This window comes from Danio rerio, chromosome 18 (genome assembly GCF_052040795.2).
Source record: "Danio rerio strain M-AB ecotype USA chromosome 18, GRCz13ab, whole genome shotgun sequence".
Classification (NCBI taxonomy): domain Eukaryota; kingdom Metazoa; phylum Chordata; class Actinopteri; order Cypriniformes; family Danionidae; genus Danio; species Danio rerio.
In genome coordinates this window covers 22,192,232-22,210,117 of record NC_141038.1, presented here as the reverse complement: position 1 = coordinate 22,210,117, position 17,886 = coordinate 22,192,232, and the positions used below count along the sequence as shown (strand labels likewise).

The 17,886-nt window shown below is 36.9% G+C and overlaps 2 protein-coding genes across 4 annotated transcripts in view; one reads left to right on the top strand and one right to left on the bottom strand.

Annotated features, from left to right (window-relative positions):
* The window catches only part of cftr (CF transmembrane conductance regulator), a 47,003-nt gene extending 44,273 nt beyond the window's left edge, over window positions 1-2,730 (bottom strand). Inside the window, exon 1 of one of the 2 annotated variants that reach the window (XR_015514346.1) lies at window positions 2,394-2,730. Coding sequence is in view for 1 of the 2 variants with exons in the window: in NM_001044883.1 (NP_001038348.1) it covers window positions 2,394-2,446 (53 nt within the window). In the remaining variant the exon portion in view is untranslated. 2 annotated transcript variants of the gene reach the window in all.
* Window positions 2,731-5,482: 2,752 nt separating this feature from the next.
* asz1 (ankyrin repeat, SAM and basic leucine zipper domain containing 1) overlaps window positions 5,483-17,886 on the top strand; it is a 31,806-nt gene continuing 19,402 nt past the window's right edge. Inside the window, exons 1-4 of one of the 2 annotated variants that reach the window (XR_015514439.1) lie at window positions 5,483-5,676; window positions 5,783-5,882; window positions 5,966-6,088; window positions 8,254-8,368. Coding sequence is in view for 1 of the 2 variants with exons in the window: in NM_200230.1 (NP_956524.1) it covers window positions 5,569-5,676; window positions 5,783-5,882; window positions 5,966-6,088; window positions 8,254-8,368 (446 nt within the window). In the remaining variant the exon portion in view is untranslated. 2 annotated transcript variants of the gene reach the window in all.

The following is a 17,886-nucleotide window of genomic DNA, read 5'->3' as shown; positions in this document are numbered from 1 at the left end:
ATTGTTGCCGTGATTATCTCCTCGAGGCAACCCAATTTCTGTTTTTCAATCTGTGATATTCTTGTTGCAATAACTGTAATGTAACTTTTGAGGTTGAAAAAAGATTGATAAAAACTGTTGAAATATGTTAATATAAAAATTATGAAAACCTATTTCAACCATGAAAATGTAAAACTTTTAATTGCGGCATTTTACTTACAATTTTGACTTCATTTATTCATTTTCTTTTCGGCTTAGTCCCTTCATTAATCTGGGGTCACCACAGCAGAATAAACCGCCTACTTATCCAGCATATGTTTTATGCAGCAGATGGCCTTCCAGCTGCAACCCATCACTGGGAAACACATGCACACTTATTCACACACACATACACTACGGACAATTTAGCCTACCCAATTCACCCGTACCGCGTGTCTTTGGACTGTTGGGGAAGTCGGAACACCCGGAGGAAACCCAGGCGAAAACAGGGAGAACATGCAAACTCCACACACAAACGTCAACTGACCCAGCCGAGGCTCGAACCAGCGATCTTCTTACTGTGAACAGCACTACCTACTTCTTCTAAAAAAGTGTGAGTTTACATCTTATATCTCGAATTCTGACTTTTCTGATTTATGAATTTTTATCTTGCAATTTAAAATGATAAATGGTCAAACTGTACACCATTCTGACTTATTGAATCTTGAGAAAAATTATCAGAATTGTGGGAGATAAAGTCAGAATTTTCAGATATAATCTCAGAATTCTAACTTTTTTCTTTATTGTACATCTACATTTCTGAATATGAGCAATATTTGAGTTAATAACTAATGTTTCAATTCAATTACTTCATGTTTATTTTTATAGTGCTTTTACAATATAGATTGTGTCAAAGCAGCTTCACATAGTTCTAGTAAAGTCCAAGTCTAAAGTTGAGTTTAGATCAGTGTGGTGAACAAAATCAAGAAGGTATGTTTGAAAATTGTCAGACATACCATTCTGAAACCTTTTTATGAATGTAATCATGTACAATCAAAATAGCCACAATTGCAAGAAAAAAGTCTCAATTTTGAGATGTAAACACAGAATCTTGAGGAAGAAATATTACAATCAAGGAAGATGAACAATTTGGAATTTTGAGGTATAATCTCAGAAATTAAAACTCTTCTCTTTATTTCAGAGTTTATTGTTTATTTGAATTTCCAAATCTAAGCAGTATATTGCAGTTCTGACATTTTTCTCACAACTTAATTAATATTTCACAATTTAGTTAACAAAAAAGAAAAACAGAATTATAATACTTATTCATTCATTCATTTTTTTTTTTTTGGCTTAGTCCCTTTATTAATTAGGGAATCGCCACAGCGGAATGAACCATCAACTGAACCAGCATGTTTTACGCAGCGGATGCCTTTCCAGCCGCAACCAAAAACTGGGAAACACCCATACACTCTCAATCACACACATACACAACGAACAATTTAGCTTATTCAATTCACATTTAGTACATGTCTTTGGTCTTGTGGGGGAAACCAGAGCACCTGAAGGAAACCCAAGCCAACACGGGGAGAACATGCAAACTCTACACGAAAATGCCAACTGACCCAGCCAGGGCTTGAACCAGTGACCTTCTTGCTGAGAGGCTATCATGCTACTCACTCCGCCACCATGACGCCCATATATACACTTATACTTTTCTAATTAAAAATCTGAGATATAATATTAGAGCTTTTTCCAGCACTTTCAAGTTTAGGCTACATTGTGCAATTCTGAAACAAGTTACGAATGTCATATGCAATAAGTAGATATCACAATAAAGTTTAAAAAACAGTAAGAATTTCATTGCAAAAATTCTGAATTATAATGTCAGAACTGCAAGAAAAACCAGAGAATTTTGAGACATAATGTCAGAATTCTTACTTTTTTCTTTAATTCTGAGTTTCTCAATAGGCAATATCGTGCAGTTTTGACATTTTATGTCGGAACTCTTGAGTTTGTATCTAAGAATTTAATTATCAAAAAATAAAAAATAAATAATAAGAAAAAAACTGAAATGTCAGATAATTCTGATTAAACTTCAATAAAGAACAGCAAAACATATCAGAACTCCGACTTTTGCCCTGCAGTTTGATTAAACTCTTTCGCAAATCTGGAGAAAAATATGTACAGTAGCCTTTATCATGAGCAGTCTAGGTAGCTAGATATCACATTTAATAAAGTATCAAATATCTACTATAAACACCCTTGTCATTAAGCATTTTGTTTCAAGTCTTGTTAGGCTGTATACAATACATAAATCATCTACACTAAAAAAATGCAGGATTCCACACAATAAGCTCTCCCAACAAATTTAAGAAGATTGAACATATAACAATTATGTTGTCCCAAAAGAGGTCTCAAGAATTGAGTCTTACCAAAAGAAGTATCTGGAGAGGCAGTTGGCATCCTCCACAGGTGATCTCTGCATCCTAAAAAGTACCCCGGGGGTGAAAGCGCTCACATCGGGTTACGGGTATCAGCTCAACGCCTCTCCGCTGAGTGAAGATCGCTTTCCTCTACCGAGCGCGACCGAGCGCTGATAACGTCGATATTCGCAGCCAGTATTTAGACAATAAAAGGAAAAATTCTCGTGTCTCAAATCGCTAATGAGAAGTAAGGCGCTTATAAAGAGCCCATAGTGACAGGAGCGCTGCTGTGATTTAGTGAGAGAAGTGCGCTCTCTCAAGCCCAAACGCCACAGATCCTCTGGGCATGTCATCCTCAAACTGTCAGTCTTTTACAGAGATGCTCACGTGTTGCTTTACAAGAGCAAGTGGTGTGTCATCATGAGAGAATTCTCGTGGTGTTTGAGGGAGGACGTCAATGCTTTTGACACATGAACGTCAAGTGCAGCTATTGTTTAATTTGAAGCTATTGTTTCCTGATTCCATCATGCTTGGTGAAAAATACGGAAATTCAAAAATGTTTAATAATAATAATAATAATAATAATAATAATAATAATAATAATAATAATAATTTATTTAATTAAAATAAACTAAATTTATATATTTCAATTTAAAAATAAAATAAATCATAAAGTGTTTATTTATCCTTGTGTTGGATTTTCAGCATCAGTGTTGCATCATCTTTCAGAAATTATCCTAATATGCTGAATCTTTTCTGATTATTATCAATGATGAAAACAGTTATGTTGCATCTTTGTGGAAACAATGATATACTACTCAAAAGTAAACAAAAAAATTAAAAATATATATTCATTCATACAAAAAGGCATGTATCATCGTGCATTTTGTTTATTTATGCTTTTTGACTAATTTTACACTGTAAAAAATTATACAATCAATTATTCCTGACAGCATATGTTTTAGGTCATTGTAACTTATATCATGTTCTTACTTTATTTTATACGTTTCACAAGCCGTTTTAAGTCAGTTTAACATAATATCAGTTCAATGTACCCATAAGGTTAATTTGATTCAGCTAAAAATTTTAAGGCAACAAAGATTTTTTTACAGTGTACTCAACCAAAAATTCTGAAAAAAAGTCAAATGTAAAATTTCCGTAATGTAAAAAAACTTTTAAAACACTCATAATAAGTCCCATTATTGAATGACTGATATCACATTATAACTGCTTATAACACAGAGGACTAAAGACTAAAATGAGGAACTGTTATTTTAAATTGAACATTTTTAATTGAATCCCAATATTAAACAAAATTAAAGAATAGTTATTAATTCAAATTAGAAAGAAGTTAGAAAAAATAAAGGGAGAGTAGAAATGAAAATCATGTCATTATTTACTCACCCTTGGTCTTAAACCCTTATGAAATTTTATTTTTCTGTTGAGCACAAAAGAAGATATTTTGCAAAATGTTGATACTGCCATTGACTTCCATAGTATTTAGTAGGGATGCACCGATTCAGATTTTTGCAGCCGATACTGAGTACTGATACCTTGTCACCATAGTGATCAGTCGATTTCGAGTACCGATTATAATGCTTCAAGCTTTATAATGCATAAAGCACATTTCCCTCTACGTATGATACTTATAAGTGGAGAATACACAAAGGATGCTGCATATAGTCCCTTAAGCACGTCTCTTTTAACCTTTTAGCTGTAAACATGTCCCGGTTAGAAGCAGCTTTTTCAGAACAATATAGATAGCACAGATAAAAAAAATGTAAGAATATTTACTAACAATGCAATTTGGAAACTTTGCAAATGACAAAAGAAGAATTCAACATGTCTCAATGAAGAAAAGTTAACAGTGCATGTTTGATGCATAAAAAGTTCAAATGCACACCTATAAATCCATTAGTTACTAAAAGGAAACAGTTCTGTAATCTACTGTTTACTGCAATAAGTAAATTACAAAAAAGTTACATTATTAAATAAAAATGGTATTTAAATATTTATCAATTTATGTTTAGTGAACTTACAATATTGTCAATAACACTAATCTTTCAGTTCTTATATTTAAAAAGGCCTAAATACATGCAGTAGCTGCTGTACTGTTTAACCCATGTGAGCATGTGCATCTTCCTCGGCTTGTAAACGCATAAACAAACATTTGTGATCATTTCATGAGATGAGCCATCAGTGAGTACTGATTGAGTCATTAAATGTGATTAATAGCCAATACCGATCTCCGGCCCATCGATCAGAGCATCCCTACTATTAGCTGTCCTCTGGATGTAATTGGTTTCCAGCATTCCTCAAATATGTTCTTTTGAGAAAAAAGCAACTCATTTGGAACCATAGCAGGGTGAAGCAGCCTAATTGATGACAGACATTTCTTTTTTGGTTGATATCCCTTTAAGAGGCTGCATATTTCTAGATCCCTAATTAAATTAGCTGAACTGTAATGCTAATTTCAATTCCATTGTGCATAAGGTCAGATGTTCTTGGTTCCAAGATGCTCTTTGGATAAATCTCAAATTATTATGGTAGCCTAATATGATAATCAGGTTTCAGACAAACTTGTGGAGTCCATGCAGTTACTGGTTTTAAAGCAAATAAGGAGCATGCAGAACCATATAGGATTGTACAACATTTTTCATTCTAGTTTTTCACATAAATTGTCCTAACATTCCTATTCATGCTATGAATCTCAGCACAGCGACTTCTTTAACACAAGCTACTTCCTTGGACTGGCTTTGTGGAGTCATGTAGCCTAAATTATGCAAGTTATTTTGATAAACCCAATATCTGTAATGTAATTTAATGCTATAATGAAAAAGTCAATCACATGAAGTCTATTCAGAGTTCCAACTCAGCTGGCAGTTTGGTCCAATTTAAGATAATTGGGTCACAACAACAAAAAACTGTATACTCACAGTCTTGTCCATTGTAACTATTTATTCGAGCGGGGAAACTCGTCATCTGCAAATGTTGGAGTGAAATTTGTTATGTCTTTGGATATTAATTGTAACATCCATTCTCAAAACTCGTTCCCATTGGTCGTTTGATTAAAATGCAGACATTGACGTAGCAGCCGCGCGCCCATACGTCATTACGCCGGACGTTAATGAAAAGTTGGCACAGAAATCAGATGAAGAGGACCTCCTGATATTTAACAATAATTATGATTAATGATATGTGCTATGCTTTTCCTGCTGGCGATGAAAGCGACGGGAGTAGTGACGAATGGGACATTGGAAACGCTGATAATAGCAGAAAAGCGTGCGCTGAGGTAAAGTTAATTTGTACCCCACCATTTGTAATATTTGAGTGAACTCTCGACCAGTTAATATGCTAACTTGCACTACCTAAAAACAAGCATTTCAATTTCTTGGCAGTTCTGTGAAGTCCAGGTAAATGGAGATGATAAAGTGTCCACGTTGAAGAGGGCCATAACCGCAGGAAATGTCGACATGGTGCGGGAGTTGTTGGATGGTGGTAGGTGCTCGTATTTTGAGTTTATGTCTCGGAAACACAAGTAACACAATTTACAAAGTATTCCGCTCATTATTTTTTCTCAGGTCTGGACGTGGAGACCCGACTTGGCTTTGGCTGGACACCTCTCATGTGTGCTGTCCATGTGGCCAACTATGAGCTGGCTGAGCTACTTCTGGATCATGGAGCAAGTGCAAACTTCAGCAGAGGTATATACAGTGTTGTGCTAGTTACTGAAAAATAGTTACTTCATTTAAAAAGTTACTCAGTTACTGTTAAAAGTAATTTTTGAGTTACTTTTTCAAGGAACATTTCAATGCTCTCACTATATCGTCACTTCAGTGCTGCATGGAGATTACACTGATTGGCTTCACAGTTTTAATTAGTTTGCATTCTCGCAACTAAAATACAAGACATACTTAAACAAAAAGTAATGTGTAAACACTAATTTAAGTCAGACCAGCAGTACAAAAATGAAAATATCATAAGTTGATAAACCAGCTGAATAATATATTCAGAAAAAAAAAGCCAAAACTAAAGTTACTTAAGCGTCATAAGTGCAGCTAGAGTGCAGCTAAATCTTATTGTAATGGTAATGAAGTTAATACACCTAAAAGAGTAAAGCATTACTGTCAAAAGTAACACATGCCCAACACTGGTTATGAATATATATATATATATATATATATATATATATATATATATACACACACACACACACACACACACACACAAAGTTGTAGTCAGAATTATTAGCCACCTATAGAATTTTTTTTCTTTTTAAAATATTTCCCAAATTATGTTTAACAGAGCAGGGAAATTGTCACAGTATTTTTTTCTGGAGAAAGTCAATCCTTTTATTTGGGATGGAATAAAAGCAGTTTTAATAAAAAAAATAATAAATAAAAAAACATTTTAAGGTCAAAATTATTAGCCCCTTTAAGCTATAAATTTTTTGATAGTCTACAGAACAAATCATTGTTATACAATAACTTCCCTAATTACTCTATCCTGCCTAGTTACCTAATTAACCTAGTTAAGCCTTTAAATGTCACTTTAAGCTGTATAGACGTGTTTTAAAAATATCTAATAAAATATTATTTACTGTCATCATGGCAAAGATGTAATAAATTATTAGAAATTAGTTATTGAAACTATTTTGTTTAAAAATGTGCTGAAAAAAATATTTTCTGTTAAAAAAAAATTGGGGAAAAAATAAACAGAGGGGTTAATAATTCAGGGGGGCTAATAATTCTGACTTCAACTGTATATACAGTCATATAGGATTTTTTTTACCACAAAATTAACCTGATTGTTAATAAAGCATTTCCAAAAAGGCATTTTTATTTTTTATGCTTTGCGCAGTGCAAACAAACCAAAAAAATGGTTCACCTCAAATGGATTAAGGTCAAAGGTTGAGTTTGACAAGGTGAAAACAGGTGCTGTCAATCTGGCTTTGCACCACATGGCCTTCCTGTGACTTGTGTGGGTTTTTATTGGAGAGGATGGGGTTTTGCATCAGCCACAGGGAGAGAACCTATCGATATATAAAATCAAAAGAGCATGGCTAGACTTAATCCTTCAGGGGGGAATAGTTTGGTTTTCATTAATATGCTTGACATCGAAGCAGGTTTCTTTCTTTTGATTTCAACCCATGTGCTAAGGAGGACGGAAACTAATTAGAGTTCGTCTTGCTGTCCTTCATCTGCCATTACTTAATGTTTGTGACGCACATGCCGAACTATTGTAACTTGTAATTAATCTGCTGGTGTGTTTTTCGTCTACACATTGCCTTTCTTTCTTTTTTTTGAAAATTGAACTCATTTGTTGGTCATGGGGAAATGTTCGCAAATGATCGGCTTAAATGATGTGGATGCGTCCACTGAGCAGAGATGGTGGGGGTCTCAAGCAACTGAAGCTGCGGGCTTAGACAGGAAATAATTAAATGTGAATGCAGCTGCCACTTCCTAGTCTGTGCTCCACACAGAACGGGAAGAATGCAGAAGTGATTGATAATAGCGGTATACAGAGCGTGGTGCTGGCGTCATTGCGTTGGCTCAACACTGCAACTTTATTTATTTTCCTGCTCCACCGCAGACGCAACTATACTGCATCTGCATCCTACTCTCCAGCAGACCTGCTCCTGCAGTCTAAACGCAGCTATCATCACAACACACAAACTTTTAACAAGGATGTGATCCCCTCTGCATCAACTGGGGCTGCTCCCGGTGCCATATATGAGCCAGACGCTAGCAATGTTTTTGTCAACAACTTTAGGCTGCATGTGACTTACGTGCTATATGTACTAGTATGTTTATACTGTGGCATGGACTGAACGTTATAAAGTGTCATGTCTGCTTTTCTCTTCACATAGACCACTATACAGTTCTGATGGCTGCTTGCACTGCAGCGTCTGCTTCAGAAGAGATGATCTCCAAGTGTGTGGCTCTGCTGCTCAGTCGCAACGCTGACCCCAATGTCTGCAACAAGTAAGGTCATTTTGCAGATGTGACTGCTCATGCAGCTGGTATTCAGATTATTTTGTGTTAGTATAGTTACAATTTGTGGAAAATATTCATATTTATGTTGCCAGATCAGTCTCAAAAATAATACATTTGCAAAATAAAATTCATACACGCACAACACAATTCACATTTACAAAATCCAATTCGTAAGTTCAAAACACAATTCATAAATACACAAATCCAATTCGTAAGTTGAAAACACACTTTATAAATACACAAATCCAAATCGTAAATTCAAACCACGATTCAAAAATTCACAAATCCAGTTAGTCATTTCAAAACACAGTTAATAAATACACAAATACAAATTGGAAAATTCAAAACACCATTCAAAAATACACAAATCCAATTAAAAAATTTATGATTTTTACTTGTGAATTCACAAAATTGTGTGTTATAATTATGAGTCGAATTTACAAATTAATTGTGGATTTTGCTGTGGATGTATGAATTTTATTTTGTAAATGTATTATTTTTGAGACTGATCTGGCTCCATACATATTGACCACAGCAATTTCTCAGGTCACATTGTTTGGCTTAGTATTGTCAGTTTTGTTAATTTCTCTTTTGCTTGATGTGTATTAATACTGATGGGTTCAGTATATATGCATAACTTCAACAACTTTATTTCCCCCACATGGGGCAATTAAATTCGCACAGTAGCATCATATAACACACATCATACAAACTAATATGTGCTAAATGGTGCTATCCTCTGTAACAAGAGTAAATGTGTCTCTATTAGAAGAGTGTTCAATTCACGAGTACTTGACAACCAAAACAAAACTGAACAACAAAATATATGTGAAGTACATGCACATAGTGTTCCGTACAAAGTGACAACAACAACTACTGGCGTAATTTTCACAGATTTGTGTGAACACGGGCAGTACTTATTTTGATAACTGTTTAGCAAATCTATTACGTGGAAAAGTACAGTCAGTGTATTAATATCAGCCAATGACTGATATGGGGTGGTTTGCATATTATATCTAAAAATGTGTTATATTAGTCAGTTGCACAAATGTACTGTTTGCCCAAGTACTGTAAATACAGTACCCAAATACATTTAGCTAATACACAATCATGTGCTCAATGAACTCCAAGTAATTAGGCCCCTTATGCCTCCTTATCCAGTATAATAAGTCCTTGCCAAATCTAGCTTTGGTTATCCCTGAACAGCTACGATCAGCTGTTACTTCATCTTGGCTCAGTTTTTGAGGTGGTTTAGTAAAGCTGAACAATTGGTTCTTGTCACATGACCTGCAGTAGATTTAGCATCATATCACTGGTCTATGTTTTATAAAATTATACTGACCTTAAACAGAAAGGAACTTATCACTTTCTGATGGCATTAATGGAACATACAGTACACTCACTGGCCACTTTATTTTGTACACCTTACTAGTACTGGCGGGGACTCACTTTTGCCTTTAGTACTGCCTACTTTGTGGCATAGATTCAACTAGGTACTGCAAATATTTCTCAGAGATGGTCCATATTGACATGATAGCATCACGCAGTTGATGCATTTTTGTCAGCTGCACATCTATGATGTGAATCTCCGGTTCCACCACATCCAAAAGCTGCTCCATTGGATTGAGATCAGGGGCCTTATGTATCAACGCTGCGTACGCACAAAAATTTTGCGTACGCCAGGTTTCACGCTCAGAATCGCTCACGTTTGGATTTACTAACAATGAACTGAACGTGGGAATGTGTGCAGCTCCACGCCAGCTTTATGGCTGGCGTACGCACATTTTTTGTGCATGTCTGTTTTATTTCCATTGGCGACTCCTAGAGGCAGTTGTGTTAAATTCCTCTCTACAAAATGTCTGAGCCTTGCAATGGCAGCTGTATGAGACGGGTTCATCTAGCAGGTATATAAGGTTTCCATACCATACATTTGACCAGCTAAACATTAAAGCACAATTTGCAGCGATCGCCTGTTTTCCCCATGTAATGGGAGCTATCTACTGCACGCACATTGCTATAAAGACACTATCTGAAGATGAATTTGCATGCGTGAATCAGAAACATTTCCATTCAATAAATGTGCAAATAAAACATGATGCACAAGCTTATTAATGATTCCTACTTGTCTTTCTCGTGGTAAATAGTGGGCAAAATCTGATATGTAGCGGGGGAAAAAAGGAGAAAGAGTTCATCAGACGCTGGATTCGAACCGAGTTCATGCTTGAACGTGTCAAAACATGTTGACATGCGTCTTACGAGCTGCGCCACTGAGACTGTTAAGGGTACAGCAACATTTTACAGATATAAATCACACTATTTCTTTTTTAATGCCCTAAGTGCGATGTTCAGACCCAACTGTGTTAACCGCATCAGCTAAACTCTCCCACTCTATTTTTTTCTTTTGTTGTTAATTCCGGAGAACAAACTTGCAAATAACACCGCTTTTCTCCGGTCTACCTCCGAAAGCAGCACCTCCAATTCACATTCTGTTCAAAGTTTCTCTTTTTGCTAGCTTTTGCCATTGCTTTTTCGTTAGGTTTTGCCAAAGTATAGTCATTAGCATATTCATAAGGGGGAGGAGGCAGGGAGGGGTTTTGTGCTCGTGCATGTTGCGCTCAGTTTCATGTTCATTCGGATGTACAAAAGAATATGCGTGGGATTCGGCGTACGCAGTGTTTCATACATCTGAATTTTTTTCTGCGTACGCACATTTACAGCTTTGTGCGTACGCAATATTTTAGTAAGATTTCCACGCAAGTCTTCGTACATGAGGCCCCAGGTGACTGTGGAGGCCATTTGAGTACAGTGAACTCATTTTCATGTTCAAGAAACCAGTCTGAGATGATTCACGCTTCATGACATGGTACGTTATCCTGCTGGAATTAGCCATTGCAATGTTTTTTCCAATCTTTTGTTGTCCAACTTTTGTGAGCCTGTGCCAATTGTAACCTCAGTTTGCTGTTCTTAGCTGACAGGAGTGGCTCCCAGTGTGGTCTTCTTTTGTTGTAGCCCATCCGCCTCAAGGTTCGATGTGTTGCGTGTTCAGAAATGCCCTTCTGCATACCTCATTTGTAGCGAATGGTTATTTGAGTTACTTTTGCCTTCCTAGTAGCTGGAACTAATCTGGTCATTCTCCTCTGATCTCTGGCATCAACAAGGCATCTGCACCCACAGAATTGCCGCTCACTGGATTTTCCCTCTTTTGGACCATTTTCTCTAAACCCTAGAGATGGTTGTGCCTGAAAATCCCAGTAGATCAGCAGTTTCTGAAATACTCAGACCAGCCCTTCTGGCACCAACAACCATGTCACTTTCAAAGTCCCTTAAATCACCTTTCTTTCCCTTTCTGATGTGCGGTTTGAACTGCGGAGTTGCTGCCATGTGATTGGCTGATTCAAAATTTTCGTTAACAAGCAGTTGGACAGGTGTACGTGTACGTGTCTGCTACCAAGTGTAACCAAATAAAAAAAAAACCTTTCAGCTAGTTTCCAAATAGGGATCTGCTCCATGTAAAATAGTTTTTTCTTAGCCATCCAGTTTGAACGATCATGTATATAGTGTTAGGATTTTAAACCTTACCAAAGAAAAAATATACGTACAAAAAATTAGTAATGGGCTGGGGCCATTAGAGGGCCTCAACAAACTTCAAAGGGATCCTCAAAATAAAATTCAATATATTCTTCATTTCATTTCACCACCTAAACAACCTTTTTTTTTTTTTTTTGAAGAACCTACTTGTTTAGCCTAATGTACTATTTTATTTTTATGTTTTGTATTGTATCTAGTAAGATTAGATGTTTTCAGTAGGATGGGCTTTTAAGTCAAAAAGTTTGAAAGCCATTTATTCAGTCATTCGTTTTAAAAAGAGCTTACTGTGGGCAGTGATCCCTCATCTCATCCATATGCATCGGGTCTAACAACAAGTCAGTCACGAGCACTGTTGATTGAGAGTCTGTGAAAAAATGCTTCCACCATCTTCAAAACATTAACACTGGCCAGACAGAGTTTTAAACAAGCCTTCCTAACAGCTCTGTTTGGAAGGTGATGTGTTCTCAATAGTGTATTGACTCAGGCATTTTTCAGGGCAGCCCCCAGCTGCTTATCATCTGCCACCCAAATTGCTCACATGATCTAGATTGTCAACAAGCATGTTGCTCACTTTACTGGTGAGAAAGTGATTGTGTTCCATCCAGACAAAATATTTAAAGTTGGGAAACAAAGAACAGGGAGACGCGGGCAAGTGACAGGCCTGTCAAACATTCATCCTCTTACTCTGCTCTCTCTTTGCTCCGTGTATGACATCCAGTGTGCATCAGCCGCATTTCTCTACAGTTTGTTTTGCTAGCAAATATGCAATGCTTAGTCTAAGCCAGACATCATTTGGGCACAAAGTCTGTTTCTGATTCGTTGAGATTCATTATTTGAAAATTGCTGAGGTTACTAGTTTGCAGTTGATATTTATTTTCCTTTCCATATGTCACTCTTTTTTTTTTCTTTTTTTTTTAATACCAGTGTTTTTGGTTTTAATTTGCACAAAATTTCTCACATCAATTATTAAACATATCACATAATATTTAAATTCAGTGGAGAAAGTATTGCCAGCTAGTCAATAACAGGGTCATTCAGCTGCATCAACTATCAGTTACAGCTCTCAAGATCACACATTACATACAGTGCATTCGAAAAGTATTCATAGCGCTTCACTTTTTCCAGTTTTTTATGTTACAGCCTTATTTCAAAATGGATTAAATTAATTTATTTCCCAGAAATTCTACACACAATACCCCATAATGACAATGAGAAAAAAGATTTTTTGAAATTGTTGCAAATTTATTAAAAATAAAGAGAGGTTGGTTGGTGGTCGTCTTGGAGGTGGTCAATAACCCTATGGTCACTCTGTCTGAGCTTCAGCGTTCTTCTGTGGAGAGAGGAAAAACCTCACAGAAGGACAACCATCTGTGCAGCAATCCACCAATCAGGCCTGTTTGGTAGAGTGACCAGACGTAAGCCACTCCTCACCTGGAATTTGCCAAAAGGCATCTGAAGGACTCTCAGACCATAAGAAACAAAATTCTCTGGTCTGATGAGACTAAAATTGAACTCTTTGGAGTGAATGCCAGGTGCTACGTTTGGAGAAAAAAAAGGCACTGCTCATCACCAGCCTAACACCATCCCTATAGTAAAGCATGGTGGTGGCAGCATCATGATGATACTGGAAAACTAGTCAGGATAGAGGGAAAGATGAATGCAGCAATGTACAGAGACATCCTGAATGAAAACCTGCTTCACAGTGCCCTTGACATCAGACTGGGGCGACAGTTCATCTTTCAGCAGGACAATGACCCAAAGCACACTGCCACAATATCAATGGGGTGGCTACATAACAACTTGGTGAATGTTCTTGTGTGGCTCAACCAGAGCCCAGACCTAAATCCTATTGAACATCTCTGGAGAGATCTAAAAATGGATGTACACCGTCGCTTTCAATCCATCCGTTTTATCCATCCATTCCATTAATTTCCTCCCATCATTCCACTCATCATTCCCTCTATCATTCCCCCCATCATTCTGTCCATCCCATCTATTCAATTCCATTTAATCATTCCATCTATCCCATACTTCCATTCCTTCCATCCCATTCCTTCTATCCCATCCTATCATCCCATCACATTCTGCTGTTCACGCGGAAATGTTAACATCTGAAAGTTACTTTTTTTTTTTTTTCAAAATTTTAAGTTATTTTATTTAGTTCTGTTAGGGCTGGGCGATTTAATCGAAAATTAAAGGTGCAGTAAGTGATTGTCTTCAGAAACATTTTTTGTTATGCTGGTTGAAAGTCTCTTCACAGTCCAATAGTAATGATTACAGTAAATGATCTAAATGTGTTTCTATGTATTTTTATATTCTGGGTAAAGCATAAAACTAAAAAATGTTCATCCAATTAAATAGCGTCGAACCTACATCTCCCATTATTCCGATAAGCAGGTCAGACTGTCAGTCAGCATATGTAGATTCGGACTTCTGCGCATCTGTTCACGCAGATCTGCCATTAGCGCGTGCCAGTCTGCATCACAAACGCATGCGCGTGAGCAAGCTGCGGGCCGCTCGCCGATGGCGAGCAATGGATGCCGAGTCGGAGCCGGAGGCGCCGAAGGACAGCCGAACTCGGGTTACTGTAAAGCCAGGCGCGAGTATAATTCGCCCTTAAAGCGGCCACGCGGTCACGAGACGGACCGGGAGAAATCAAAAGCTGAATTGCAACTTTTAAAAATCTGAATCAATATTGGAGTTACTTTTGCACGCTGGAGGAAGGACGACACCATGGCTGAAGTATCACTGTTAGACAGGTAATGTTGTTTTAAAACTTTGTCAGGCTAAGCTTATTTTAGATTGTGTTGTTATGAATTACTTGTATGCACAGACGTGTTGTTCAGCCACTGAAATCTCCCAGTGAAAGGTTGATGTGATTATTCTCATTTTCATAAGGTCCTTATACAGCATCTATACTGTAGATTTATATTTAGTTTAACAACAAAACACCAGTAAATAGCGCTATTCCGCCAAACCTGCTTTATTGAGCTGAAGTGTCTTTTGTATTCACATTGGGTCATTTTTGAACAATGACAGCCTTCCTATACTGTTTACCATGCTACTCTGAATATTCGCTCTGAAATAGCATGTAAGTGTGGCAAAGTAATTAATGTAATTCCTGCACGGCGCTGGCACTAACTAACTGGCGAATGACTTGAACTAGTGGGTTGTCTGTCTGCTGTCATGACGCGGTGCGCACGCGCTCGCGATTTTAGGGGGTGTGGCTTTAAATCACAGTCCCTCCCCGCCGTCCAAAGATAATATGCTAAGCGGATAGCATTTTGGCAGATCACCTACTGCACCTTTAATTGAAATATACGTGTCACGTGACCCCACTCTGTTAAAGGCTGTAGCTGATTTCTACTTCTGCTGCCACTTTACAGCCACATTTGATCTCTGGGTTCATCCTACTTGACCATTCTTGAGCCTTAATTTGCACTACATTGACAGTGATTGGAAGCTTTGTCAGAGATGCCTTTAGACGTCATATAAAACTTGTTAGTGAACTAAAAGGGCAAAAAATTAATTGAAAAAATAAATAAAATAATCTTTTATTAATCGTATTCGAGTTAAATTGTTCAAAAAAATTGAGATTTTGATGTTATGCCAAATCGCCCAGCTCTGTTATGTAATATTTTGAGACCTAAAGTTGCAATTCTGTGAAAAAAATTGTGGTAATTTGCAGTTGCCAGCAAAAAGTCACAATTGTGAGGATTAAAAGTGTCAATTAACTTATTTGTCGAGAATAGACTTCAATAATGAATAATTTCTGCTGCAGAACATCCATAATATATTTTTAGGAGAATGTTTTCAGCTCTTTTTGTCTAGTAATGATTGGTGAGGTCATAAAATCCAAATAAATATATAAATAAATGAAAACAAAATATCTTCATTTCAAGTAATGCATACCGCTGTATTACCACTTTATTAAACTTCATTTCACATTTAGAATACATTTAGAAGTAGTAAAATAAGAAATGCAAAACCTAACTAGATGTACATTTGCATTTAAGGACTTAATATGAGTACAATTCATTTAATTGTACAGAAATCCCATCCAAGAGTCACTGGGCCTAGTGTCCTTCCTTACAGAATTGTTTTGCTGACTATATTAGACAACTTTCCTGCAAGTCCCTCTGCTTTTTATTAATGTAGTTTATTTGATGATGCGCCCAGTTAGGACACATGATAACCATATGCTGCTTTAATATCAAACAGCAGCTTAGTTGACGTCTCATTTACACTAGAAAGCTTCTTACTTCACAGATGTACAGTAAATATGTGAAAATTAGAATCTTACCCACAGGACAAACCCTGTTTACTGAAATTGAGATCTTGTTTTGTATTCGTTTGGTAAGCTTCCTTATTGTTCCTTTGGTTTTGGTAGAAGAACAGCCTGGGAAAATGCATTTAAGACCAAGCACATTTGTCAAAAATACAGTCAGTGAAGGGGAAATGCGCAGATAGAGAGAAGATAACGTCAAGATGAAGAATGATGGTGCCCTTGTTCAGCCGTGGAGCTCTGTTTGCCACCCTTGCCTTCTCTGGGAAATGCCACCCAGGCTGATTAATAGCCATTGGCTTAAGGTGTGATCTTTAACACAAAGTTAAACTTGTATATGATAAAAGCTGTGTATTTACAGCAGTGACGCAAGCACTGAGCACAGAGAGAGCAAGTCAGTTCCTCTTTTCTAATGGATTGTCCCAAGCAAGGTGAAAAATGTTATTGTCTCTGTTTACGTTGGCACAGTAGCACTTTATGGTGATTTGATTGTTGTGAATGGAGGTTTTGTTTAAGGAGTGATTTACAAACAGCAGCTGTTTTATGAGAGGACATCAGCGGATGTACAGGAGCCAGTTAGATTACTTAGAATAGTCTTAACATTATAACTTTAAGTTTTTTGTTTTTTTCAAAACTGGCCATAGCTCTTAACTTTTTTTTGTCTTTTTTTTTAAGTGAGCATAAAGGTAAATCGCTCTAATATGAATCCCAAAAATTAAGAGTTTTTTAGGCACGTCTGAGCTCAAGCAGTCAGCCGGTGCTTTGAGAACAAATCCCCAAAGAGCAGTGCACATCCGACAGTTCATCAAGGATGTACCGCGGGATTGTAAAGATGATATTTAATTATTGTATCTGATCAATGACTCTTCGGTCTTTTGAATTTATCAGGTAATGCGACACAGCGTCAGTACACTGCTTCAATCTTTCGCTTTCACCATTGTACTAACACAGATTACGCTGCCTAATCATGCCAGAGTCTTGCAGAAAAAAAGTGATTGACAGGTGGTAATTTGTGTTTAACTTAAGTTTATTTATGATTTTGAAATGGGTAAAAAAAAGACAATACAGGACAGGTAATTGAATCTGTAGGCTACAAATAATTAACTCATTATGAATTAATTAATTATAAATAATTAATTCACCACTGCCACCTACGATGACAATGCCATCGTCTATTGCGATGTTTCAAATTAGAGATCGTGCAATGCCAAATTGGTCGACATCGCCCAACCCTATTATTTACTGTGTATTGAAATGGTGGCACTTTTGTTTATTCCACTGGCCTCAAGACTGATTCTTTTTTTTTTTTTCGGAATAATTTTTGGTGTTTTTTTTTTTTTACCTTTTATTAAGATAGGAAAGTGGAGGACAGACAGGAAAGCACTGGGTGCAGAGAGAGGGGAAGGGTTGACATAGAACCTAGAGTGCGGAATTGAACTTGGGTAATATGTATTGACGCTGACAAGACTGTGGCTCTGTGGCTAGCACTGTCGTCTCACACCAAGAAGGCCGCTGGTTTGAGTTCTGGCTGGACCAATTGGTACTTCTGTGTGGAGTTTGCATGTTCTCCCCATGTTGGCATGGGTTTCCTTCGGGTGTTCCAATTTCCCCCACAAGTCCAAAGAAATGCACT